Below are 27,880 nucleotides of genomic sequence, written 5' to 3' on the forward strand. Positions count from 1 at the left end.
TTCAGAGCAAGTTCAAGAGTCCTAGGGAGTCTATGAAGCCGTGTCTGTAGAGTCCTAGTTATCTGTGTGAAGAGCGCCACATCTATAATTGGGAGGCTACAACATTTAGGAAGATTTCTCATTTTTTTCACAATCATCTTGTGCGTTAGAGTTTATCTCTAAAACAGTTTCTGTCTAATCCGTGCTTACGCATGTTTCAGATAGTCATGCCTCTACCAAGAGTTGGCAGAGGGCGTCTTCCTAGACGTTATGTTGATGAGCAAGAGTTACCACATGCCCCGGGAGTGCAACCACAAGGGGAAGTTGCTAATGCCGAGTTCAGAGAGGCAATTAGAATTTTGAGTCAAGCTGTAACTACTCAGATTGGTCAACAAAGGGGAGTTCGACAGGAAGGAGCTGACACTTCTAGGATTCGTGAGTTCTTGGGGATGAATCCTCCGAGTTTCATGGGTTCTAGCACTACTGAGGATCCAGAGAATTTTATTGAGGAGTTGAAGAAGATTTTTGATGTGATGCATGTGGCATATATTGAGCGGGTTGAACTAGCTGCGTGTCAATTGAAAGATGTTGCTAGAACTTGGTTCGACCAATGGATAGGGGGCAGAGTTAAGGATGCACCACCTGCAAGTTGGGCATGTTTTAAGGAAGCTTTCTTGGGGCGTTTCTTTCCTCAAGAATTGAAAGAGGCCAAGGTACGTGAGTTCCTCACACTTAAGGAGGAGTCTTTGAGTGTTAATGAGTATAGTCTGAAGTTCACACAACTCTCCCATTATGCTCCGGAGATAGTTGCAGACATGAGGAGTAGAATGAGTTTGTTCATTGCGGGATTATCTTGATTGTCGAGTAAAAAAGGTAGGGCTGCAATGCTTATCCGGGACATAGACATATCAAGGTTGATAGTCTATCTGCAGCAAGTTGAGAAAGAAAAGCTGAGGGACAGAGAAGAGTTCAGAAATAAGAGAGCTAAGACCAGTACTGAGTCCGGGCAACAGAAAGGTAATGCGAACCGTCCTTCCTTTGAACAAAGGCAAAGGGGACCTGTTCCATCATCTGCTAGTGCACCTGTACCCAGAAATAAGAGTGAATACACTGGACAGAGTTCGCAGAATTTCAGAGCTGGACCTGTACAGTCTCAGAACAGTGTGGCACAAGGAAGTAACCAGGTTCTTGCATGTCCTAGGTGTGGTAGAGTCCATCCAGGAAAGTGTCGTCAGGGCCAGACGGGTTGCTTTAAATGTGGGCAAGAGGGTCACTTCATGAAGGAGTGCCCAAAGAAAAAGCAAGTTAGTGGAAATCTGGGCAGTAGGGCCCAATCCTCTTCAGTTGTCCCACCAGACAGGACGGCCCCTAGAAGAGCTACTTCTAGTACCGATGGAGGAGCAAATTGCCTCTATGCTATTACTAGTCGCCACGAGCAAGAGAACTCTCCAAATGTTGTCACTGGTATGATCAAAGTCTTTGCTTTTGATGTGTATGCTTTTCTAGACCCAGGAGCAAGTTTATCTTTTGTAACTCCTTATGTTGCAAATAAATTTGATGTTCTTCCTGAAAGACTTTGTGAACCCTTCTGTGTTTCTACATCGGTTGGGGAGCCTATTTTAGCAGAAAGAGTATATCGTGATTGTCCTGTTTTCACCAATCACAAGAGCACCATGGCTGATTTGGTTGAGTTAGACATGGCAGATTTTGATGTCATTCTAAGTATGGATTGGCTTCATGCTTGTTATGCATCAATAGATTGTAGGACTCGAGCAGTCAAGTTTCAGTTTCCGAATGAGTCAGTCATAGAATGGAGTAGCAGTTCAGTAGTGCCTAAGGGTCATTTTATTTCGTACCTTAAGGCGAGAAAGTTAGTTTCAAAGGGTTGTATCTATCACTTAGTCCGAGTAAATGACTCTAGTGTTGAGATACCTCATTTTCAGTCAGTTCCTATAGTAGGAGAGGTTCCAAAAGTGTTTCCTGATGATCTACTCAGAATTCCTCCTGAGAGAGAAATAGAGTTCGGCATAGATCTCATTCCAGATACTCGTCCTATCTCTATTTCACCATATAGAATGGCACCAGAAGAGTTGAAAGAGCAGTTGAAAGATCTCCTAGAGAAGGGTTTCATTCGACCGAGTGTCTTACCTTGGGGTGCTCCGGTCTTGTTTGTGAGAAAGAAAGATGGTTCCCTTAGGATGTGTATAGATTACTGCCAGTTGAATAAGGTTACCATCAAGAATAAGTACCCTCTTCCAAGGATTGATGATCATTTTGATCAGCTTCAGGGTGCCGCCTGTTTCTCGAAGATTGACCTCAGATCAGGCTATCACCAGTTAAGAGTAAGGGAATGTGATATTCCAAAGACAGCATTCAGGACCAAATATGGTCATTTTGAGTTTTTATTTATGTCCTTTGGGTTAACCAATGCACCGGCAGCTTTCATAGACCTTATGAATAGAGTCTTCAAACCTTATTTAGATGTGTTTGTCATTGTTTTTATTGATGACATACTAATCTATTCAAGGAATGAAGAAGATCATGCTAGTCATCTCAAACTAGTCCTACAGACTTTGAAAGATAAGAAGTTGTATGCCAAGTTCTCTAAATGTGAGTTTTGGCCTAAGTCTGTGGCGTTCCTAGGACACATTGTGTCCAGTGATTGAATTAAAGTTGATACTCGAAACATTGAGGCAGTACAGAATTGGCCTAGACCCATATCACCAACTGAAATTAAGAGTTTTTTGGGTTTAGCTGGATATTATAGAAGGTTTGTTGAGGGGTTCTCATCTATTGCATCTCCTTTGACAAAGTTGACTCAGAAGGCAGTGAAGTTTCAATGGTCTGAAGCTTGTAAGAAAAGCTTTCAGGAATTGAAAAAGAGGTTGATTACAACTCCAGTTTTGATGCTACCAGAAGGTACTCAAGGTTTTATGGTGTTTTGTGATGCATCTAGCGTTGGTTTGGGTTGTGTCTTGATGCAGAATGGCAAAGTTATAGCCTATGCCTCCAGACAGTTTAAAATTCATGAGAAGAACTACCCAATCCATGACTTAGAGTTAGCTGATGTAGTGTTCGCTTTGAAGATATGGCGTCACTATTTGTATGGTGTGCATGTTGATTTATTCACGGATCACAACAGCCTTCAATATGTGCTTACTCAGAAAGAGCTTAATCTCAGACAAAGGAGGTGGTTAGAATTACTTAAGGACTATGACCTGAGTATTCTTTATCACCCAGGTAAGGCTAATGTTGTTGCTGATCCGTTAAGCAGGTTGTCTATGGGTAGCACCGCCCATACTAAAGAAGAGAAGAGAGAGTTAGCAAAAGATAATAAACACTTTTATACTGAATATAATTCTTTTCTATTTATTTCCCATTTTATTTCTGTATTATTAAACGTTCCTGAATAATACCTGCAATGATGTTCTATCGTAGTGTCATCATACTTGTATTTTAATATTCCTCTATAACTTTTTTCACTCGCATCTGATTCTATTATATAAGTAAATTTTTTGTTTTCATCTGGAAAGTATAGTTTAGGTAAGTTTTTACATAATAATTTTACCTTTTGTATTTGTATTTGGTCTTTTTTATCAAACTGATATTCTATATCTTTCTTTAATTTTTGTTGTAATGGTTTTAAATTCTCTGCTAATTTTGGTATGTATTCTCTTACTTGATTTACTAGTCCTAAGAATGATTGTAATTTCTTTTTTGTGTCTAGTTGTTCATTTGAGTTAATTATTTTTTGTACTATATGTGTTTGCATTTTTATTCCGTTTTTATCAATTTGTATTCCTAAGAATTCTATTTGATTTTTCATTATATCAGCTTTCTTTTTACTTAGACTTATACCTGAATATTCTATGATGTGTATAAATTTTTCTAATAATCTTATATGTTCATCTTGTGTCTTAGAATATAATAATATATCATCGATGTACACTACACAATTTTCTATTTGTTTAAAGTAATTGTCCATAAAGTGTTGATATCTACCTGGTGCGTTTTTATATCCAAATGGTAATACATTCCATTCATAAAATCCTTGTGGTACAGTGAATGCTGTTAGTTTTTTAGATTCTTCTTCTAGTTTTAAGTGGTAAAATCCTGATTTACAATCAAATTTGCTAAAATAATTATATCCTTGTATTTGTCTTATCTTTAGTATTTTATTTGGTATCGGATAATTATATGTTTTAGTTTTTGCATTTAAATTTCTATAATCAATAACCATTCTACTTTTTCCTCTTTTTTGTTCACTATGTTTATTTACGATAAATGCCGGGCTTGTATGCTTACTATTGCTTTCTTGTATATATCCTTTTTCTAGTAATTCATCTATATGTATCTTAAATTCGGTTAAATCATTAAAATTATACTTTAATGGTTTTTGGGTTATTATACTGTTATTATCAATTAGCTCAATTTTTACTTTTGTTTTATGTTTTTCCCATCCTTGTAAAGGATCCTCACTATATAATAATTCTAACTTATCTTGAATTATTTTTACTTTATCTATAGAGAATATAATTAATTCTATTTTAGGGTCTTCTTCTTTTATATTTTCTAATTTTTGTGTAATTTTTTCACTTCCTTTTATCCATTCTGTTGTTTTTCGTTTTTTATTATTTACTCTTTTTGCTCCTATTTTTTGTTTACACGGTGTCGTGAACCACCAGTGTGTTTTTGTTATTATATGTGGGTATAATTTTTCTAAAAATGGCATTCCTAATAGCATATCTTTTGTAGTTAATTCAAAGTTATATATTTCTTCTATAGTTAATATCTTATCCCATATTTGTACTTTTATATTTTTTGCCTTATATGTGATCATGCTTCCTTCATTATTAAATCCTGTTACTACTATAGGTGTTTTTAATTTTTCCCACTTATCTTCTGGTAAACAATTATATTTACATATATTAGCTTCTGCTCCCGTATCTATCATTGGTGTATAATATCGGTTGTAATATCCTTCTATTATTATCTTCGCAAGTATATATATTTTCATATTTTTATCATACTAAAGTCCTTTTTATTATTACCCTTTTATTTTCATAATTTATTGTTAATTGTTTGTCTTCTAGATTATATGGTTTTACTTGTTCTAACCATTTTATTCCTAAGATGATATTTTCATTTCCTTGATATATTTTGAATTTTATCACTATTGGTACTCCTCCGATGATTATTTCCTTTTCTGTAGTTTCTTCGGTATATATTAATGCTTTTGGTAGTTCGGAGCATGATTGTTCAATAGTTATTATTTCATCTTCCGTCACTAATTCTCTTGTAATATAATTTTCTTCTCGTCCTGTATCTATTAGTATTAAATATTTTCGTTGTTCCATTATTCCCGTGATGTAGTAATGATATGGTTTTATGTCTTCTTCCATTGATTTTAGTGGGGTTTTATCTATTCTCCTTGAGGTACTCATTTTTGATGATATTTGGGGTATCTCATTGTTTATTCTTTTCGATGTGCTTAGTCTTTCTTTTACTATTTCTAAATCTTCTTCTATATCAATTTCATTATAACTATAATCATTTTTATCTATGACTGTAACTATTCTTTCAAAGGGATCTTCTATTTTTATTTTATTTATTTTATTTTTTGCTGTTATTTTGTGTTTTGTCGTTAAAACATATAAGTTTTTACATCTAGCTGTAAATATTTTACTTCCCGGGGCTAGTTCTATTCCTGACATTTTCCAATATAATACTAATGATTTATCTATATTTCTGTCATTTACTGCTACTGAGTAATTAGCACTTATTATAAATTTAAATTTTTGGTATATGAGGTTACCTTTTACCGCACTTATTATGCTTTTTTCTATAGGTTGTATAATTCTATCATCTGCTAAGTATATTTCTATGGGTGTATCTATTCCTTCTCTAAAACATGCTTTTATTAATATTTCTGTTCCTCCTAAATGTACATATTTAATTGGATTTTTAGCCTTAATATCTTGTATTTCTTTATTTATTATTCGTTTATTTATTATTGGTATTTTAGCTTTTCCTTTAGTGTATTTGCAATCTATGATATGTTCTCTTTGACTTACTACGTAATATTCTTCTTTTTGTCGTTTAAACCAGTTTCTTATTGTTGGTATTTCGAATATTTTTGCTACACTTAGGTCTAATTCTTTTCCTTTTATTTGCTCAAATATATTATTATCAAATATTATTTTTTGTTCTGTCGATTCTTCATCTTGATATTTTTCTTTAGTTATTATTTGTATATCTTTTTCAGTCATTGATATCGTATTCATTATCCGATTCTATTACTGAGCTATTTTCTATTTCATTTTCCGATAATTCATATATACTATCATTGCTTTCTAATTCATAATCTACGTACTCTATTTGTGTATATTTTTCATCGTCTATTATTATTTCTGATATTTGTTTTTTCTTTGGATTTTTAGTTAATTTACAGTCTCTAGCTATATGTCCTAATTTTCCACAATTATAACAAGTACATTCCGTTAGTTTTCTTTTTGGTCTATATGGTCTTTTAGTTTTGTAATTTTTTACATAGTACCTTCTTCTTGGTTTTTAATATTTATATTTTGATCTATATTTTTTATTATATTTCTTTCTATTTTTGTAATACTTATCCGTACAACCAAATTGGGGTGCTATTTTATTTTTGCAACATGCTAAGTGCTTTATTAATATTTTTTCCATTTTGATTTCTTCTTTATGCTTTTCACATAGTTCCATAAACCATCGTTGCAAGAATTTCATTCTAGCTCCTAAGGTGTCTGTTAATTCAGCTTCATTCCAACTTTTTATTATTTTTGAATTAAAAGGTTCTGGTAATTTTGTAAAATATAATTTTCTTATTTCTTTACTTTCTTCTGTGCTATATGTTCCTTTATAATAATATTCTCTAAATGCACATGTATATTCATCTATGTAACACATATTACATATTGCTAATTTTGTCATTAGATTCTGATTTATGATTTTTTCTGTATTTTGTTCTTCTACCTCTGTTCTTATACTACTAAATTCATTTCTTATAGCTATTTCATATTTATATAATATTTCCATGGTTGTAGTAGCTATTCCACCATCAGATTTTTTATTATTTCTTAAAGTTGTTAAGCTTTCATTTGTTAAATTTTATAGCCATAATTTTACTGTTCCTATAAGTGTTCTTTCTATGTATCCTGGTGCCTCTGCTATTACTATCTTGTTATCTATTAATTGTTTTGATATTTATCCTACCCATAATTGGATTGTTTTATTTATGTCTGCTACACAGTCTAAATCTAAAAATTCATGTTGTCCAGTTATTGGTTTAGGCGTCCATTTTTTATTTAATCTTTTATCCCATGTAGTTTTTTCTCTATTATATTGTTCATAATTTTTATTATAATATTTTGGATTAAAATATTTTGGGTTTTTTACTCCTGATGTGCTAGGTTTTTCTTCCATGTCTACGTCTTCTGTATTTACTTCTAAATTCTTTATATTATCTATATTTGCTAAAAGTTCCGTATATGTTTCACTTGTTTCCGAATGTTGTTCTAGATCATCATTGTTTATTTCATCAACTCTTATTTCGGGTAGATTATCTTGGTTATTTTCTTCTTTTTCTTTTAATTCATCTTGTAATTGCAATTTAAATTTAATTATCTCATTTGCTAATTTTGTTTTCTGTTCTTTTTCTTTTTGTTTAATTTCATACATTTCTTTTAATATTGCTAGCTCTTTTTCTAGCTCTATTATTTTAGTATTTTTTACTTCTTCTAATTGTTGTACTTCCTTTTTTGCTTGTTGTTTTATTTTTTCAATTTCCGTTCTTCTATCTATTTCTTCATTTTCTTTTGTTATTCTTACCATAGCAGTTAAACTATCTTCTAGTTTTACCGTTTCTTTTTCTAACATTAAACTTATATTATCACCTATTTTCTTATATCTTCTTCCTAGATTAGAAAATATTATCTTTATTTTTAATCCGTCATAATTTTCATATGTTTTTTCATCTATTGCGTATTCTTCTTTATTCATTTATAAATTATGTTGTAGTTTATATTCTAAGCTATTTATTTGTATTTCTAGATATAAAATAGTCTTTCTTTGTGCTACTATAGATTTGTGACAAATTCCTGCGAATATATTATTGTTAAGTCTATTTTGCCTATGTTCTAATTCTTGTCGTTTTTCTATAATTATTTCATTAAGTTTTTGTCTATAGTCGCTATCCTTGTTATTCATTGTATTTTTAAGTATTGAATGTATTTATATTCTATTTTAGATATATTATCTATTAATTGATTTAATTTTTCGTTATTAGAGCTATGCTATTTTAGATACATTAAGTACTATGCTAAAAAACACTAAAGGAATCATCTAAAAAGTATAAACCTTTTCTACCCATGATGGCTACATTGTTTATGGGGGCTGTGAGTTGTCTGAACTCTCCCCCATATCGGTGCTCAATACTACACCAAAAAATATTATATTAGCTCTTATGTTTAAAAACATACTTCCTTCTATGATTTGAGATTAGTGCTAAAACACATAGCTAAAGGACTATCATCAAAATCAAAGTTTCCTCTCTTGCTTCATTTAGAAAGCGATTACTCTTTTCTGAAAACTAGCCCAAAGGCTCTTTCCAAATCGAGGTTTCCTTTCTTGTTTAAATATGAAAACATTTTAAACCCTTTGGGAATACATAGTCCCCATATACTTTTGAAGAAATGAACATCAAACTTTACTCTTTAATCATTACTCAACTTGAACTTTAAGTCTTAAAACAAAGTTAAATATTTGGAAAAGACTTTTGGAAAACTCTAAGAACTTCGCTTGACTTGACTCTTACTTCTCTTGCCTTTGATCTTAACCTTCCTTGAATTGGATTTTGGATTCAAGGTTCATGATCTCATGTTTATGAATGATTTCATGATGTTTAGGTGTACCTTAGAGTGTTGGAATCAACTAGAATACATAGGTACATTTCTACGGAACAAGTACTAAAAGGTAGGGAACGAATGGGGAGAACTGGCGTCCCTGGCGCTCTGAGAGGAGCGGCGGAGTGCCAGCCCTCAAACTTCAGAGAACATGTTGGGGCGCACTGTCTGGCGCATCGCCCCAAGGGGTAAACTTCAGAGACCCTTTTGGGGAGTGCTGCTGGCGCGACGCCCCAACCCCCTCCCTAGGTGTTTGATGACTTTTTGCTCGTTTTTCACCTCTAAACCCTATAAACTTCAATGGTTCTTTCCCCAAACACTTAGAATCATTTATACCCTCAATATATGATAAATTCAAATTGAAATTACACCCAGACAAACGAATCACATACCTTCTAGGGATCACCCCCGACGAAGTCCACAGGCTAACCTCGACGAAATCGACGAATCTTGAAACTTCTTCTCCTCTCCTATTTTTTCCTCTTCTCCAAGCCATAGCGCATTATTCACTTTTCTAAACTGAAAAATATCTGAATTTACTGCAACTAAACTCCTAAAAACGAATTAGTATAATTAGATAAGGAAAAGACTGAATTACCCTTCAAAAATCTGGATTGGACTTTACTTATTCCAACATCCCAACTTTCAAAGGGGATAACTCACTCATACGAACTCGAAATCGTGCAAACTCAGCAGCGTTGGAAAGATAATTCCAAGAGCTTTCCTATCATATCTTGAAGTGCCTCTAACTCATCCTGAGTTAGGAGTTATTTCCGTTTGATGTTTGCCAAAACTGAACTTATTATAACATAACAAAATTTCCAGATTTTCATTCTTTCCAAAAATGACTATTTCTAATTATTAGCTTCTTCCTAGTTATTTCAAATTGCGAGATGTTAGAATATCTCCCCCTTAGGAAAATTCATCTTCGAATGAGATTACTCTTACTAGGCTAAAGGTGTAACATGCAACATTCAGTTCAACCACCCACAAGCAAATGCAAAACAACATGCCATCTTAAAAATAAAAACCAAGAAAGGATTAGTACCTTAATTTGGAACTTCTCCGGAATCGAAGAGATGTGGCTATCTCTTCTTCATATCCTCCTCAGCTTCCCAAGTAGCTTCATCAACAAATTGGTTCCTCCAAAGGGGTAAACTTCAAAGACCCTTTTGGGGAGTGCCGGCTGGGGTAACGCCCTACCCCCTTCCCCAGGTGTTGGACGACTTTCTTGCTCGTTTTTAACCTCTAAACCCTCTAAACTTCAATGGTTCTTTCCCCAAACACATAGAATCATTTATACCCTCAATATACGATAGATTCAAACAGAAATTACACCCGGAAACACGAATCAAATCACAAGAACCATCAACAACACAACCCACAAAAAATTCAAACGAAACTTCGACAATGTTCATCAAGAACTCAATTTCCAAACCTTCAAAGACTTAAATTCGCTAACTTGAATCATGGTTGGCGCGTGGATGAACTAAGCCAACAATATGTTATCTCACATACCTTCTAGGGATCACCACCAATGAAATCCACGAGCTAACGTCGATGAAATCGACGAATCTTGAACGTTCTTCTACTTTATCCACTTTTATCCTCTTCTCCAAGCCCTAGTGTAAAATTCACTTTTCTAAAATAAAAAATATCTGACTTTACCCCAATTAAACTCGACAAAATGAATTAGAATAATTAGATAGGGAAAAGACTAAATTACCCTTCAAAATTCCGGATTGGACTTTCCTTATTCCAACAATCCAACTTCCAAAGGGGATAACTCACTCAAATAAACTCGGAATCGCGCAAACTCAGCGGCGTTTGAAAGATAATTCAAATAGATTGCCTATCATATATTAAAGTGCCTCTAACGCATCCTGAGCTAGGAGTAATTGCCATTTGATGTTTACCAAAACTCAACTTATTATAACTTAACAAAATTTCCAGATTTTCATTCTTTCCTAAAATGACTATTTCTTATTATAAGCTTCTTCCTAGTTATTTCAAATTGCGAGACTTTACAATATCTCCCCCTTGGGAAAATTCATCCACGAATGAGATTACTCTTACTAGGCTAAGGGTGTAACATGCAACATTCAGTTCAAGCACCCAAAAGAAAATGCAAAACAACATACCCACTTAAAAAAAACCAAGAGAGGATTAGTACCTTAATTTGGAACTTCTCCGAATTCAAAGAGATGTCGATATATCTTCTTCATATCCTCCTCAGCTTCCCAAGTAGCTTACTCAAAAATTTGGTTCCTCCGATGGGGTAAACTTCAAAGATTCTTTTGCGGAGCGTTGGTTGGCGTGAAGCCCCACCCCTTACCCACGGTGTTTGACGAGTTTCTTGCTCGTTTTTCACCTCTAAACCCTGTAAACTTCAACGGTTCTTTCCCCAAACACTTAGAATCATTTATACCCTCAATATATGATAGATTCAAACAAAAATTACACCCGGAAACATGAATCACATCGCAAGAACCATCAACAACACAACCCAGAAGAAATTCAAAAGAAACTTCGACAATGTTCATCAAGAACTCAATTTCTAAACGTTCAAAGACTTAAATTCGCTAAATTGAATCATGGTTGGCGCATGGGTGAACCAACCCAACACTATGTTATCTCACATACCATCTAGGGATCACCCCTGATGAAATCCACAAGCTAACGTCGACGAAATCGACAAATCTCATCTTGAGCTAGGGGTTATTGCCGATTGATGTTTTCCAAAACTCAACTTATTATAACTTAACAAAATTTCCAGATTTTCATTCTTTCGAAAAATTACTATTTCTAATTATTAGCTTCTTCCTAGTTATTTCAAATTGCGAGATGTTACAATATCTCCCCCCGGGAAAATTCATCCTCGAATGATATTACTCTTACTAGACTAAAGGTTTAACATGCAAAATTCAGTTCAACCACCCAGAAGAAAATGCAAAACAACATACCAACTTAAAAATAAAACCCAAGAGATGATTAGTACCTTAATTTGGAACTTCTCCGGATTCAAACAAAATGTGCATATCTCTTCTTCATATCCTCCTCAGCTTCCCAAGTAGATTCCTCAACAAATTGGTTGCTCCAAAGGGGTAAACTTCAAAGACCCTTTTGGGGGGTGCTGACTGGCATGACGCCTAACCCCTGTCCCTAAGTGTTTGACGACTTTCATGCTCGTTTTTCACCTCTAAACCCTCAAAACTTCAATGGTTCTTTCCCCAAACACTTAGAATCATTTATAACCTCAATATGTGATAGATTCAAGCTAAACTTACAACCGGAAACATGAATCAAATCGCAAGAACCATAAACAACACAACCCACAAGAAATTCAAACGAAACTTCGACAATTTTCATGAAGAACTCAATTTCTAAACCTTCAAAGACTTAAATTCGGTAAATTGAATAATGATTGGCGCGTGGATGAACTATCCCAACACTATTTTATTTCACATCCCTTCTAGGGATCACCCCCGATGAAATCCACAAATTAACGTCGACGAAATCGACGAACCTTGACCTTCTCCTCCTTTCTCCTCTTTTCTCCTATTCTCAAAGTCTTAGCGTAAAATTCACTTTTCTAAACTGAAAAAAATCTGACTTAACCCCAATTAAACTCCTAAAAACGAATTAGAATAATTAGATAAGGAAAAGACTAAATTACCCTTCAAAAATCCGGATTGGACTTTCCTTATTCCAACAACCCAACTTTCAAAGGGGATAACTCAGTCATACGAACTCGGAATCGTGCAATCTCAGCGGCGTTGGAAAGATAATTCCAAGAGATTTCCTATCATGTCTTGAAGTGCCTCTAACTCGTCATGAGCTAGGAGTTATTGCCATTTGACGTTTGCCAAAACTCAACTTATTATAACTTAACAAAATTTCCAGATTTTCATTCTTTCCAAAAATGACTATTTCTAATTATTAGCTTATTCCTAGTTATTTCAAATTGTGAGATGTTACAATATCTCCCCCTTGGGAAAATTCGTCATCGAATGAGATTACTCTTACTAGGCTAAGGGTGTAACATGCAACATTCAATTCAACCACCCAGAAGAAAATGCAAAACAACATGCCAACTTAAAAATAAAAACCAAGAGAGGATTAGTACCTTAATTTGGAACTTCTCCGAATTCAAAGAGATGTGGATATCTCTTCTTCATATCCTCGTCATCTTCCCAAGTAGCTTCATTAACAAATTGGTTCCTCCAAAGGGGTAAACTTCCGAGACCCTTTTGGGGGCGCCGGCTGGGTCGACGGTGAACCCCCTTCCCCAAGTGTTTGACTACTTTCATGTTCGTTTTTCACCTCTAAACCCTCAAAACTTCAATGGTTGTTTCCCCAAACACTTAAAATCATTTATACCCTCAATATATGATATATTCAAACCGAAATTACACCTGGAAGCACGAATCAAATTGCAAGAACCATCGACAACACAACCCACAAGAAATTCATACAAAACTTCGACAATTCTCATCAAGAACTCAATTTCAAAACCTTCAAAGACTTAAATTCGCTAAAGTGATTAAGGATTGGCGCGTGGGTGAACTAACCCAACACTATGTTATCTCACATACCTTCTAGGGATCACCCCCGATGAAATCCACAAGTTAACCTTGACGAAATCGACGAATCTTGACCTTCTCCTCCTTTCTACTTTTTTCTCCTCCTCTCCAAGCCTTAGCGTAAAATTCACTTTTCTAAACTGAAAATAATGTGACTTTACCCCAATTAAACTCCTAAAAACAAATTAGAATAATTCGATAAGGAAAATACTAAATTACCTTTCAAAAATCCGGATTGGACTTTCCTTATTCCAACAACCCAACTTCCATAGGGGATAACTCAATCATACGAACACGGAATCGCGCAAACTCAGCGGCGTTAGAAACATAATTCGAAGAGATTTCCTATCATATGTGGAAGTGCCTCTAACTCATCATGACATAGGAGTTATTGCCGTTTCATGTTTGCCAAAACTCAACTTTTTATAACTTAACAAAATTTTCAGATTTTCATTCTTTTCAAAAATAACTATTTCTAATTATTATGTTCTTCCTAGTTATTTCAAATTCCAAGATGTTACAATATCTTCCCCTTGGGAAAATTCGTGCTCGATTGAGATTACTCTTACTAGGCTAAGGGTGTAACATGCCACATTCAGTTCAAGCAGCCACAAGGGAATGCAAAACAACATGCCAACTTAAAAAAAAAAAAACCAAGAAAGGATTAATAGCTTAATTTGTAACTTTTCCGGATTCGAAGAGATGTGGATATCTCTTCTTCATATCCTCCTCAACTTTTCAAGTAGCTTCCTCAACATATTTGTTCTTTCAAAGGGGTAAACTTCAGAGACCCTTCTGGGGGGCGCTGGCAGGCGTGATTCCCTACCCCCTTCCCCAGGTGTTTGACGACTTTCTTGCTCGTTTTTCACCTCTAAACCCTCTAGACTTCAATGGTTTTTTCCCCAAACACTTAGAATCAATTATACCCTCAATATATGATAGATTCAAACCAAAATTACACCCGAAAACACGAATCAAATCGCAAGAACCATCAACAACACAACCCACAAGAAATTCAAATGAAACTTCAACAATAATCATCAAGAACTCAATTTCTAAACATTCAAAGACTTAAATTCATAAAATGATGGCTGGCGCATGGGTAAACTAACCCAACACTATGTTATCTCACATACCTTCTAGGGATCACCCCCGACGAAATCCACAAGCTAATCTCGACGAAATCGACGAATCTTGAGCCTTCTTTTCTTTTCTCCTCTTTTTTCCTCCTCTCCAAGCCCTAGCGCAAAATTCAATTTTCTAAAGTAAAAAAAAATCTGAATTTACCCCAATTAAACTCCTAAAAACGAATTAGAATAATTAGATAAAGAAAAGAATAAATTACCCTTCAAAAATACGGATTGGACTTTCCTTATTCCAACAACCCAACTTCCAAAGGGGATAACTCACTTATACGAACTCGGAATCGCGCAAGCGGTGTTGGAAAGATAATTCCAAGAGATTTCCTATCATATCTTGAAGTGCCTCTCACTCATCATTAGCTAGGAGTTATTGTCATTTGATGTTTGCCAAAACTCAACTTATTATAAGTTAACAAAATTTCCAGATTTTGCATTCTTTCCAAAAATGACTATTTCTAATTATTAGCTTCTTCCTAGTTATTTCAAATTGCGAGATGTTACAATATCTCCCCCTTTGAAAAATTCATCCTCGAATGAGAATACTCTTACTAGGCTAAGGGGGTAATATGCAACATTCAGTTCTACCACCCACCAGCAAATGCAAAACAACATGCCAACTTAAAAATAAAAACCAAGAAAGAATTAGTACCTTAATTTGGAACATCTCCGGATTTGAAGAGAAGGGGATCCCTATTATTCATATCCTCGTCAGCTTCCCAACTAGCTTCCTTATCAAATTGGTTCTTCCAAGGGGGTAAACTTCAGAGACCCTTGTGGGGAGCGCTGGCTGGCGTGACGGCTCACCCCCTTCCGAAGTGTTTGACGACTTTGTTGCTCATTGTTCACCTCTAAACCCTCTAAACTTCAATGGTTCTTTCCCTAAATACTAAGAATTATTTATACCCTCAATATATGATAGATTCAAACCGAAATTACACCCGAAAACACGAATAAAATCACAAGGACCATCAACAACACAACCCACAAGAAATTCAAACGAAACTTTGACAATGTTCATCAAGAACTCAATTTCAAAACATTCAAAGATTTAAATTCGCTGAATTGAATCATGGTTGGCGCGTGGGTGAACTTACCCAACACTATGTGATCTCACATACTTTCTAGGAATCATCCCCGACGAAATCCGCATGCTAACCTCGACGAAATCGACGAATCTTGAACATTCTTCTCCTTTCTCCTCTTTTCTCCTCTACCTCAAGTCCTTCTTTAAAATTCACTTTTCTAAATTGAAAAAATTCTGACTTCACCGCAAATAAAATCCTAAAAACGAATTACAATAATTAGATAAGGAAAAGACTAAATTACCCTTCAAAAATCCGGATTGGAATTTAGTTATTCCAACAACCCTACTTCCAAACGGGATAACTCACTCATACGAACTCGGAATCGCGCAAACTCAGCGGCGTTGGATAGATAATTCCAAGATATTTCCTATCATATCTTGAAGTGCCTCTAACTCATCCTGAGCTAGGAGTTATTGCCATTTGATTTTTGCCAAAACTCAACCTATTATAACTTAACAAAATTTCCAAATTTTCATTATATCCAAAGATGACTATTTCTAATTATTAGCTTCTTTCTAGTTATTACAAATTACGAGATGTTACACTATCTCCCCCTTTGGAAAATTCGTCCTCGAATGAGATTACTCTTAGTAGGCTAAGGGTGTATCTTGCAACATTCAGATCAACCACCCATAAGCAAATGTGAAACAACATGCCAACTTAAAAATAAAAACCAAGAAAGGAATAGTACCTTAATTTGGAACTTCTCCGGAATCGAAGAGATGTGGATATCTCTTCTTCATATCCTCCTCAGCTTCCCAAGTAGTTTTCTCAAAAAATTGGTTCCTCCAAATGGGTAAACATCAGAGTCCCTTTTGGGGGGCGCTAACTGGCGCGATACCCCACCCCCTTCCCCAGTTGTTTGATGACTTTCTTGCTCATTTTTCACCACTAAACCCTCTAAAAAGCAATGGTTGTTTCCCTAAACACTTATAATCAGTTATACCCTTAATATATGATAGATTCAAACAGAAACTACACCCGAAAACATGAATCAAATCTCAAGAACCATCAATAACACAACCCACAAGAAATTCAAACGAAACTTTGACAATGTTCATCAAGAACTCAATTTCTAAACCTTCAAAGACTTAAATTCGCTGAATTGAATCATGGTTGGCTTGTGGGTGAACTAACCCAACACTATGTGATCTCACATACCTTCTAATAATCACCCCCGACGAAATCCACAGGCTAATCTTGATTAAATCAACAAATATTGAACCTTCTTCTCTTTTATCCTCTTGTCCAATCCCTAGAGTAAAATTCACTTTTCTAAACTGAAAAAATCTAACTTTGACACAATTAGTCTTCTAAATACCAATTAGAATAATTAGATAAGGAAAAGACTAAATTACCCTTCAAAAATCCGGATTGGACTTTCTTTATTCCAACCACCCAACTTCCAAAGGTCATCACTCACTCATACGAACTTGGAATCGCGCAATTTAAGTGGCATTGGACAGATAATTCCAAGAGCTTTTCTAGCATATCTTGAAGTGACTCTAACTTATCCTGAGCTAGGAGTTATTGCCGTTTGAATTTTGCCATAACTCAACTCATTATAACTTGACAAAATTTCCAGATTTTCATTCTTTCCAAAAATCACTATTTCTAGTTATTAGCTTTATCCTAGTTATTTCAAATTGCGAGCTGTTACAGTATCTCTCCCTTGGGAAAATTCATCCTCGAATCATATTACTCTTACTAGGGTAAGGGTGTACCATGCAACATTCACTTCAACCACCCACAAGCAAATGCAAAACAGCATGCCAACTTAAAAATAAAAATCAAGAAAGGATTAGTACCTTAATTTGGAACTTCTCTGGATTCGAAGAGATGTGGATATCTCTTCTTCATATCCTCCTCAGATTCCCAAATATGTTCCTCAACAAATTGGTTCCTCCAAAGGACTTTGACTGATGCTACCTCTTTTGTTCTCAACTTACGAACTTGGCGATCTAGAATCTGAGGAGGAATCTCCCCATAAGATAAGCTATCCTTAATCCCAATATTTTCAGTTGGTATGATCAATGAAGGATCACCCATGTACTTCTTCAACATAGAGATATGAAACATCGTGTGAATAGCGGCTAATTCTTATGGTAGCTCGAACTTATGAGCTACATTACTACCTTTCTCGATATTTTGTAAGGGCTAATAAATCAGGGACTAAGCTTCCCCTTCTTACCAAATCTCATAACACCTTTCATGGGTGAATCTTTAAGATATATCCAATCATCTACTTCAAACTCTAACTCCCTTCTCCTAACATCAGTGTAGTATTTCTGACGACTCTGCGCCATTTTAAACCTCTCTTGAATTACTTTCACCTTATCCATAACTTGATGAACCAAATCTGGTCCTATCAACCCTGCTTCACCAACTTCAAACCATCCAATATGGGATCTGCATCTTCTCCCATAAAGAGCTTCATAGTGAGCCATTTGGATGCTCGAATGGTAACTATTGTTGTAAGCAAACTCAATGAGAGGTAGGTGGTCATCCCATTTCCCCTTGAAATCAATCACACAAGCCCTCAACATGTCCTCTAAGGTTTGAATAGTGCGTTCTACTTGCCCATCTGTTTGAGGATGAAAGGTAGTACTTAAGTTCACCTTTGAACCCCAAGCCTTTTTGGATTGACTTCCAAAACTGTGCAGTAAATTGCGGACCTCTGTCTGAAATAATGGATACTGGAACCCCATGAAGTCTTACCACCTCTTGAAGACACAACTTAGCATAATCTTCTGCCAACTGAGTAGTCTTTACCAGCAAAAAGTGGGCTGATTTTGTCATTCTATCGACAATCACTCAAATTGAATAATGCTGCCTGCAGACCTTGGTAAACCTGTGATGAAGTCCATATTAATCATCTCCCACTTCCATTCTAGAAGTTCTATATTCTGAGCCAAACCACTGGGCCTTTGGTACTCTAGTTTAACTTGTTGGCAATTTGGGCACTTAGCAACAAATTCTTCAATGCCCTTCTTCATACTATTTCACCAATACACCTCTCTCAAATCACGATACATCTTTGTAGATCCCCGATGAATGGAATATCTGGAACTATGAGCCTCTTCCATGATCCTCTCTTGGAGTCCATCCACCATTGGTACACACAAGCTACCTTGATATCTCAATACTCCATCTCTCCCTTGTTCAAAAGCTAATACTTTTTTCTTATGAACATTTTCCTTCAATTCAAGCAAAATGGGATCTTGGTCTTGCTTTTCTTTCACTCCTGACACTAATGAAGATTCAACCCCATTCATCACCACTATTCCTCATTCTTTGGAATCCATTTGTCGAACTCCTAAGCTTGCAAGTCTATGCACATCTTTCGCTAACTCTCTCTCTTGCTCCTCAACATGGGCAGTACTACCCATAGAGAACCTGCTTAAAGCATCAACAACAACATTAGCCTTACCTGGGTGGTAACGAATACTCATGTCAAAATCCTTGAGTAATTCTTACCGCCTCCTTTGTCTGATATTAAGCTCTTTCTGAGTGAACACATATTGAAGACTCTTGTGATTAGTGAATACATCAACATGAACACCACACAAATAATGATTCAATATCTTCAAAGCAAATATTACGGCAACCAACTCTAAGTCATGGGTTGGGTAATTCTTTTCATGAACTTCCAACTGTCTGGTGGCATACACTATGACTTTGACATTTTGCATTAACAGGCAACCCAAACCAACTATAGACGCATCACAATAGACAACAAAGCCTTGCATACTTTTTGGTAAGGTCCAAACTGGTGCAGTAGTCAACCTCTTTTTCAATTCCTGAAAGCTTTTCTCACAAGCTTCAGACCATTGAAACTTCACTATTTTCTGAGTCAACTTGGTCAAATGAGATTAAATAGAAGAGAACCCCTCTACAAACCCTCTATAATAGCCATCCAAACCGAAGAAACTCTTAATATCTGTTGGAGATGTGGGTCTAGAACAACTCTGCACTGCCTCTATCTTTTGGGTATCAACTCTAATTCCATCACTGGAAACTATGTGACCCAAGAATGCCATAGACTAAAGCCAAAACTCGCATTTAGAGAACTTATCACATAACTCCTTATCTTTCAAAGTCTGAAGAACTATTCTGAGATGGCTAGCGTGATTTTCTTCACTCCTTGAATAGATTAGTATGTAATCAATAAAGACAATAACAAACATATCTAAATAATGTTTGAAAAATCTATTCATAAGGTCCATGAATGCTGCAGGTGCATTAGTTAAACCGAACAACATGACCAGAAACTCATAATGACCATAGCGGGTGTTGAATGTTGTCTTGGGAATATCACATTCCCTTACTTTCAACTGATGGTAGCCAGATCTGAGGTCTATTTTCGAAAAACAAGAAGCACCCTAAAGTTGATCGAAAAGATCATCAATTCTCGGAAGTGGATACTTGTTCTTGATGGTAACCTTGTTCAATTGGTGGTAATCTATACACATCCTAAGGGAACCATCTTTCTTTCTCACAAATAAGACCGGAGCGCCCAAAGGTGAGACACTTGGTCGAATAAACCCTTTCTCCAAAAGGTCTTTCAACTGTTCTTTTAACTTTTTTAACTCTGCTGGTGCCATCCTATATGGCAGACTAGAGATAGGACGGATATCTAGAAGAACATCTATACCGAAGTCTATCTCTCTCTCAGGAGGGACTTCTTGTAGATCATCTGGAAAGACTTCTGGAAACTCTTTAACTATAATAACTGACTGAATGAGAGGTATTTCAACACTAGAGTCATTAACTCGGACTAAGTGATAGACACACCCCTTAGAAACGAACTTCCTTTCCTTAAGGTATGAAATGAAACGACCTTTAGGCATTGCTGAACTACTTTTCCACTCTAAGACTGTCTCATTTGGAAACTGGAACTTGACAACTCGAGTTCTACAATCAACTGAGGCATAACAGGCATGAAGCCAGTCCATACCAAGAATGAAATCAAAATCTACCATGTCTAACTCAACTAGATCAGCCATGATACTCTTACGAATGATGGAAATGGGACAATCACAATGGACCCTCTCTGCTAGAATAGACTCACCAACATGTGTAAAAACACTGAATGGTTCACTAAGTTGTTTAGGAATAACATCAAAATTCATAGCAACATATGGAGTTACAAAAGATAAACTCGCTCATGGGTCTAGCAAAGCATAAACTGTAAAGTCAAAGACTTGGATCTCACTAGTGACAACATCTGGAAAATCCTCTTGCCTTTGGCGACTGTTGATAGAATACAAGCGGTTTGTTCCTCGGCAAGTACCGGAAGTAGCCCCTCTAGGTGCAACTCTGTCTGGTGAAGCAACTGAAGAAGACTGGGCTCTATTGCCCAAATTACAATTTCCCTACTTGTTCTTTGGACATTCTCGCATGAAATGACCATTCTGACCACACTTGAAACAACTAGTGGAGCCCTCACGACAAGTACCTTAGTGGTTCATACCACACTTGGCACATGCAGAAGGATTACTACCCCCTTGTGCCACGCTACCCTAAGAATATGCAAGCTTAGCTCTGAAATTCTTACTATTGTACTCACCTTTGTTCTTAGGTGCAGGTGCACTAGCAAATGATGGATCTAGTCACTTCTGTTTCTGCTGGAAGGATGACCGGTTGGCATTACTCTTCTGTTGTACGGACTTGTTCCCTATCTTAGCTCTCTTGTTCTTAAACTCTTCTCTATCCCTTAGCTTCTCTTCCTCAACCTGCTGCACATATACCATTAACCTTGAGATATCCATGTCACCTATCAGAATTGCAGCCCTACCTTTCTTACTCGACAGACAAGACAACCCAGCAACAAACAAGCTCATTTTACTCATCATGTCCGCAACCATTTCCGGAGCATAACCGGACAGTTGGGTGAACGTCAACCCATACTCATGAACACTCATAGAATCTTGCTTAAGTGTGAGGAACTCTCGTACCTTACCCTCTTTCAGTTCTCGGGGAAAGTAACTCCCCAAGAAAGCCTCCTCAAAACAAGCCCAACTCGCAGGTGGGGCATCCTCAACTCCACCCTTTTTCCACTGATCAAACCAAGTCCTAGCAACATTCTTCAGTTAATATGCAACTAGTTCAACCCGCTCAGTATCATCAACATGCATGACATTAAATACCTTCTTTAGTTCTTCAATAAAATTCTTTGGATCCTCAGTAGTGCTCGAACCTGTGAAACTTGGAGGATTCATCCTCAAGAACTCTCGTATCCTATAAGTATCAGCCATTTCCTGTCTAGCTCATCTCTGTTGCCCAACCTGATTAGTCACAGCTTGACTTAGCATCTTGATTGCTTTCTTGAATTCCGCATTGGTAACTTCTCCTTGAGGTTACACTTCAGGTGCATTTGGTAACTCTTGTTCCTCAACATTACTTCTAGCAGGACAACCTCTGACACCTCTTCGTGGAGGCATGATTATCTAAAAACACGCACAAACACGAATTTAGATGGAAACTTATTAGAGATCGAACTTTAACGCATTAAATGAGTGTGAAGGAAGTGAGAAATTTTCCTAAGTGTTGCAGCCTCTTAATTATTGATATGGCGAGCTTCACACCGATAACCAGGACTCTACAGACACGACTTCATAGACTCCCTAGGACTCTTGAACTCTGGGATCTGATACCAAGTTTATCACTCCCCGAGCCTACACCCCGGACGTGGCTGACACTCGAGAACCATTGTTAGCCCAAGCGAACCCTTGGCCTAGCTTACTTACTCAATGGAAGACTTAATTCAATAAAGAAAAGTCTATGTAATAAACTAGAATGTTATAAAGGAACATTCAACTGGCCATTAAGGCAAACTTAAGTCTCAACATAACATAATGACAATGAAAAGACTAAAGAACTAACATTAAACTGTCGATGAAACCTCTAAAACAACTGAGATAGATGTCAAGACAGGATTGCCGGTCATCCAAACAAATGAAATACTGAAAGGAACTGAAAGCAATAAAAAAGAGTCCTCCAGAATGCAAGGAGGCTCACCAACTGACTCTGGAGTGCTCACTGGATCAACGATGCACTGGATGTCAATTCTAGTTACTTGTGTCTGCATCATAATAAGATGCAAGCCAACTGGAATCAGTACATTGAATGTACGAGTATGCGAGTTGGAATGCTAAACAAAACATAGGCTTGAAAAAAATTTGAGAAACTTACCTGGCTCAACTCAACTCAACATAACTGAACTCATTTCAATATAAAGCAGTTTAGAACAAGTGCAATATAAAGAACAACTTTTTAAAACATGATGTCAACTCTGTGTGTATACAAAAATACACTAAAACTCTGAAATGTAGGTAAAAATACAATAAATTGTGTATATAAGAATAAAATTACTTATGTGGGAGTTTCTCTAATCGACAACCATCACTTAAGAGCTATTGTGATGATACAACATTTTGCCGCATGCTGTCAGGGCCGCCCTATACCTTGCTGAGGGTATAGAACCTAAACTACTAAGTGGATCCACAAGTCTATGCTAAAAAGCACTAAAGGAATCATCTAAAAAGTATGTCCCTTTTCTACCCATGATGACTACATAGTTTATGGGGGCTGTGAGTTGTCTGAACTCTCCCCCATATCGGTGCTCAATACTACTCCCAAAAATATTATATTAGCTATTATGTTTTAAAACATACTTCTTTCTGTGATTTGAAATTAGTGCTCAAAAACATAGCTCAAAGGCTATCTTTGAAATCAAAGTTTCCTCTCTTTCTTCATTTAGAAAACGATTACTCTTTTCTGAAAACTAACCCGAAGGCTCTTTGGAAATCGAGGTTTTCTTTCTTGTTTAAATGTGAAAACATTTTAAACCTTTTGGGAATACATAGTCCCCATATACTTTTAAAAAATGAACTTTAAATTTTACTCTTTAATCTTTACTCAACTTGAAGTTTAAGTCTTAAAACAAATTTAAAATATTTGGAAAAGACTTTTGGAAAACTCTAAGAACTTCTCTTGACTAGACTCTTACTTCTCTTGACTTTGATCTTAACTTTCCTTGAATTGGATTATGGATTCAAGGTTCGTGATCTCAAGTTTATGGATGATTTCATGATGTTTAGGTGTACCTTAGAGTGTTGGAATCAACTAAAAAACTTAGGTACATTGCTAAGGAACAAGTACTAATTGGTAGGGAACGAATGAGGAGAACTGGCGTCCCTGGTGCTCTAAGAGGTGCGGGACGCCAGCCCTCAAACTTCATAGAATATGTTGGGGCCTGATGATTGGTGCGTCAACCCCAGGGGTAAACTTCAGAGATCCTTTTGGGGCGCGCTGGCAGATGTGACGCCTCGCCCCTTTACCTAGGTGTTTGACGACTTTTCTTGCTCATTTTTCACCTCTAAACCTTCTAAACTTCAATGGTTCTTCCCCAAACCCTTAGAATCATTTATAACCTCAATATGATAAATTCAAACTGAAATTACACCCGAAAACATGAATCAAATCACAAGAACCATCTAGAACACAACCCACAAGAAATTCAAACAACACTTCAACAATGTTCATCAAGAACTCAATTTCTAAACTTTAAAAGACATAAATTCTCTGAATTGAATCATGGTTGGCACGTGGGTGAATTAACCCAATGCTATGTGATCTCACATACCTTGTAGGGATCACCCCCGACGAAATCCACAAGCTAACCTCGACGAAATCGACGAATCTTGAATGTTCTTCTCCTTTCTCCTCTTTGTTCCTCTTCTCCAAGCCCTAGCGTAAAATTCACTTTTCTAAACTGAAAAAAATCTGACTTTACCCCAATTAAACTCCTAAAAATGAATTAGAATAATTAGGTAAGGAAAAGACTAAATTACTCTTCCAAAATCCGGATTGGACTTTCCTTATTCCGACAGCCCAACTTCCTAAGGGGATAACTCACTCATACGAACTCAGAATTGCACAAACTCATTATCGTTGGAAAGATCATTCCAAGATCATTACTATCATATCTCGAAGTGCCTCTAACTCATCCTGAGCTAGGAGTTATGGCCGTTTGAAGTTGGCCAAAACTCAACTTATTATAACTTAACAAAATTTCCAGATTTTCATTCTTTCCAAAAATGACTATTTCCAATTTATTAGCTTCTTCATAGTTATTTCAAATTGTGAGATGTTATATATAGATTTTGGATCACCCACACACTTCTTCAACAATGAAATGTGAAAGACCGGATAGACTGTTGCTAGTTCTGCTGGCAACTCTAACTCATAAGCCACTTTACCAACCCTTTTCAAGATTCTGTAAGGTCCTACATATCTAGGACTGAGCTTCCCTTTCTTGCAAAATCTCATCACCCCTTCACAGGTGATACTTTCAGTAAATCGCAATCATTAATTTAGAACTCTAAGTCTCTTCTCCTTACATCTGCCTAGGACTTCTAACGACTCTGGGTTGTCTTAAGTCTATCCCTTATGAGCTAAACCTTTTCCATAGCCTCATGAACCAAATCTGTCCCAATCAAAGTTGCTTCACTTACTTCAAGCCAACCAACTTGAGATATCTAAGATGATAGACAAAGGAACCCCATGCAACCTGACTATCTCATTATTGTAAAGCTTGGCGTAGTTCTCCGCCGAATTTGTCGTCTTGACAGCCAAAAATTGAGCAGACTTAGTAACTCTGTCTACTATTACCCAAATGGAATCATGATGTCTGCAATTATGAGGTAAACCTGTAATGAGGTCCATATTGATCACCTCCCACTTCCATGTAGAAATGTTAATCTCTTGAGTCATACCTCCTGATTTCTGATGTTTTACCTTCACATGTTGACAATTAGGGCACTTATCCACAAAACCTGCTATATCCCTTTTCATGCCATTCCACCAAAACACTTCCCGCAGATCACGGTACATCTTAGTGGCACCTGGATGAATGGAATACCTGGACTTATGGGCTTTTGTAAGGATTTCTTGTCACAACTCACCCACCTTAGGAACACATAAATGACACTGGTAGTGAAGCACACAATCTCCCCCCGGGGTGAAAACCTCAACTTTCTGTTGATGAACTGCACCATTCAATTGAAGCAATATAGGATCATTGTCCTGTTTTTCCTTAACCTCTGCTACCAATGAAGATTATGCCCCATTCTGAATCGTTACACCAACATCTGATATGTTCATAAGGCAAACTCTTAAGCGAGAAAATCGGTGAACATCCTTTTCTAATTCTTTCCTTTCTTCCTCAACATGTGCTACACTACCTATAGATAGTCTGCTAAGAGCATCAGCTACCACATTGGCCTTACCAAGATGGTAAAACACATTCATGTCATAGTCCTTAAGGAATTCAAGCCATATCCTCTGGTGAAGATTCAACTCCTTCGGGGTGAACACATACTGAAGGCTCTTATGGTCTGTGAACACATCTATGTGAACACCATACAAGTAGTTTCTTCAAATCTTTAAGGGAAATACTTCGGTAACAAGTTCAAGGTCATGAGTCAGATAGTTCTTCTCATGAACCTTAAGTTGTCTAGAAGCATAAGCTATAACCTTACCTCGTTGCATCAACAAAAAACCTAGGCCGACTCTGGATGCATCACAATAGATCACATAACCGTCTGAACCCTTTGGTAGAGTAAAAACATAAGTTGTAGTCAACCTAGGTTTCAGTTTTGCGAAGCTCTTCTCACACTCATCTAACCACTGAAACATAACCTTTTTCTGAGTCAACTTAGTCAATGGGGAAGCTATGGATGAAAATCCTTCCACGAACCTTCTGTAGTAACCGGCTAAACCTAAGAAACTTCTTATATCTGTAGGAGAGGTGGGTCTGAGCCATTGCTTCACTGCCTCTATTTTTTAAGAATCCACTCGGATTCCTTCGCTAAATACTATATGCCTAAGGAAAGCAACTGATAGTAACCAAAACTCACATTTGCTAATCTTAGAAAACAACTGGCTATCTTTGAGAGTTAGCAGGACAACCCTCAAATGAGTCGCATGTTCTTCCTCATTTCTAGAGAAAATAAGGATATCCTCAATAAAGATGGTAACGAACAAGTCCAAATACTCCTTGAACACCCTGTTCATCAAATCTATGAAAGCTGTAGGAGCATTTATTAGTCCAAAAGACATAACTACAAATTCATAGTAACCATACCGAGTTCTGAAGGCTATTTTCAAGATGTCACTATCTCTAACTCTAAGCAGATGATAACTTGATCTGAGGTCTATTTTTGAAAAGTGACTAGCAACCTAAAATTGGTCGAACAAGTCATCAATCCTGGGGATAAGGTACTTATTCTTGATTGTAACTTTGTTCACCTGCCAATAGTCAATGCACATCCTAAGAGACTTATCTTTCTTTTTCATGAACAACACGGGTTCACCCCATAGGGAAATACTAGGTCTGATGATGCCCTTATCTAGAAGTTCTTTCAATTACTCCTTCAATTCCATAAGCTCTGTTGGAGCCATTCTGTAAGGAGGAATAGAAATAGGCTAGGTATCTCGAAGGAGATCTATTTTGAAGTAAATTTCCCTTTCGGGAGGAAATCCGGGAAGATCTTTTGGAAACACTTCTGGGAACTCATTCACTACTGGAACTGACTCAAGACTTGGGGTTTTGGAGTTGGAATACTTAACCTGAACTAGATGATAGAGAAACCCCTTAGAGATCATCTTTCTAGCCGTAAGGTAGGAAATGAATTAACCCATAGACACTTAGCTACTACCCTTCCATTCTAATACTGTTTCACTTGGAAACATAAAATGAACAATCCTAGGTCTACAATCGACTGAGGCATAACAGGAATGTAACCAATCCATGCCTAGAATGATATCAAATTCTACCATTTCTAACTATACAAGATCAGCTGAGGTGATTTCTTGAGAGACTCTCATAGGACAATTTCTGTATACCCGTCTAGCTATAATTGGGTCAACAACTAGAGTAGAGACTGAGAAGGATTCTGAGAGAGTTTATGGACTGTCACCGAAATTCACTTCTATATAAGGAGTTACAAAGGAAAGAGTCTCCCCTCGATCTTATAAAGCATAGACATCTAAATGAAAACTCGTAACGTACCAGTGACCACATCAGCAGAATCTTCCTAGTCCTGGCAAGCCTGGAGAGCATACAACTTGTTATGGCGCTAGCCGCCACC

At 36.5% G+C, this 27,880-nt stretch overlaps 1 protein-coding gene across 1 annotated transcript in view; it reads left to right on the forward strand.

The window, feature by feature from the left end:
- Window positions 1-863: 863 nt before the first annotated feature.
- LOC125861522 (uncharacterized) overlaps window positions 864-27,880 on the forward strand; it is a 34,599-nt gene continuing 7,582 nt past the window's right edge. The window contains exon 1 of the mRNA XM_049541397.1: window positions 864-1,414. Within this exon, the coding sequence (XP_049397354.1) occupies window positions 864-1,414 (551 nt within the window). The remainder of the gene's footprint in view (window positions 1,415-27,880) is intronic.

This window comes from Solanum stenotomum, chromosome 4, assembly GCF_019186545.1.
Source record: "Solanum stenotomum isolate F172 chromosome 4, ASM1918654v1, whole genome shotgun sequence".
Lineage (NCBI taxonomy): Eukaryota > Viridiplantae > Streptophyta > Magnoliopsida > Solanales > Solanaceae > Solanum > Solanum stenotomum.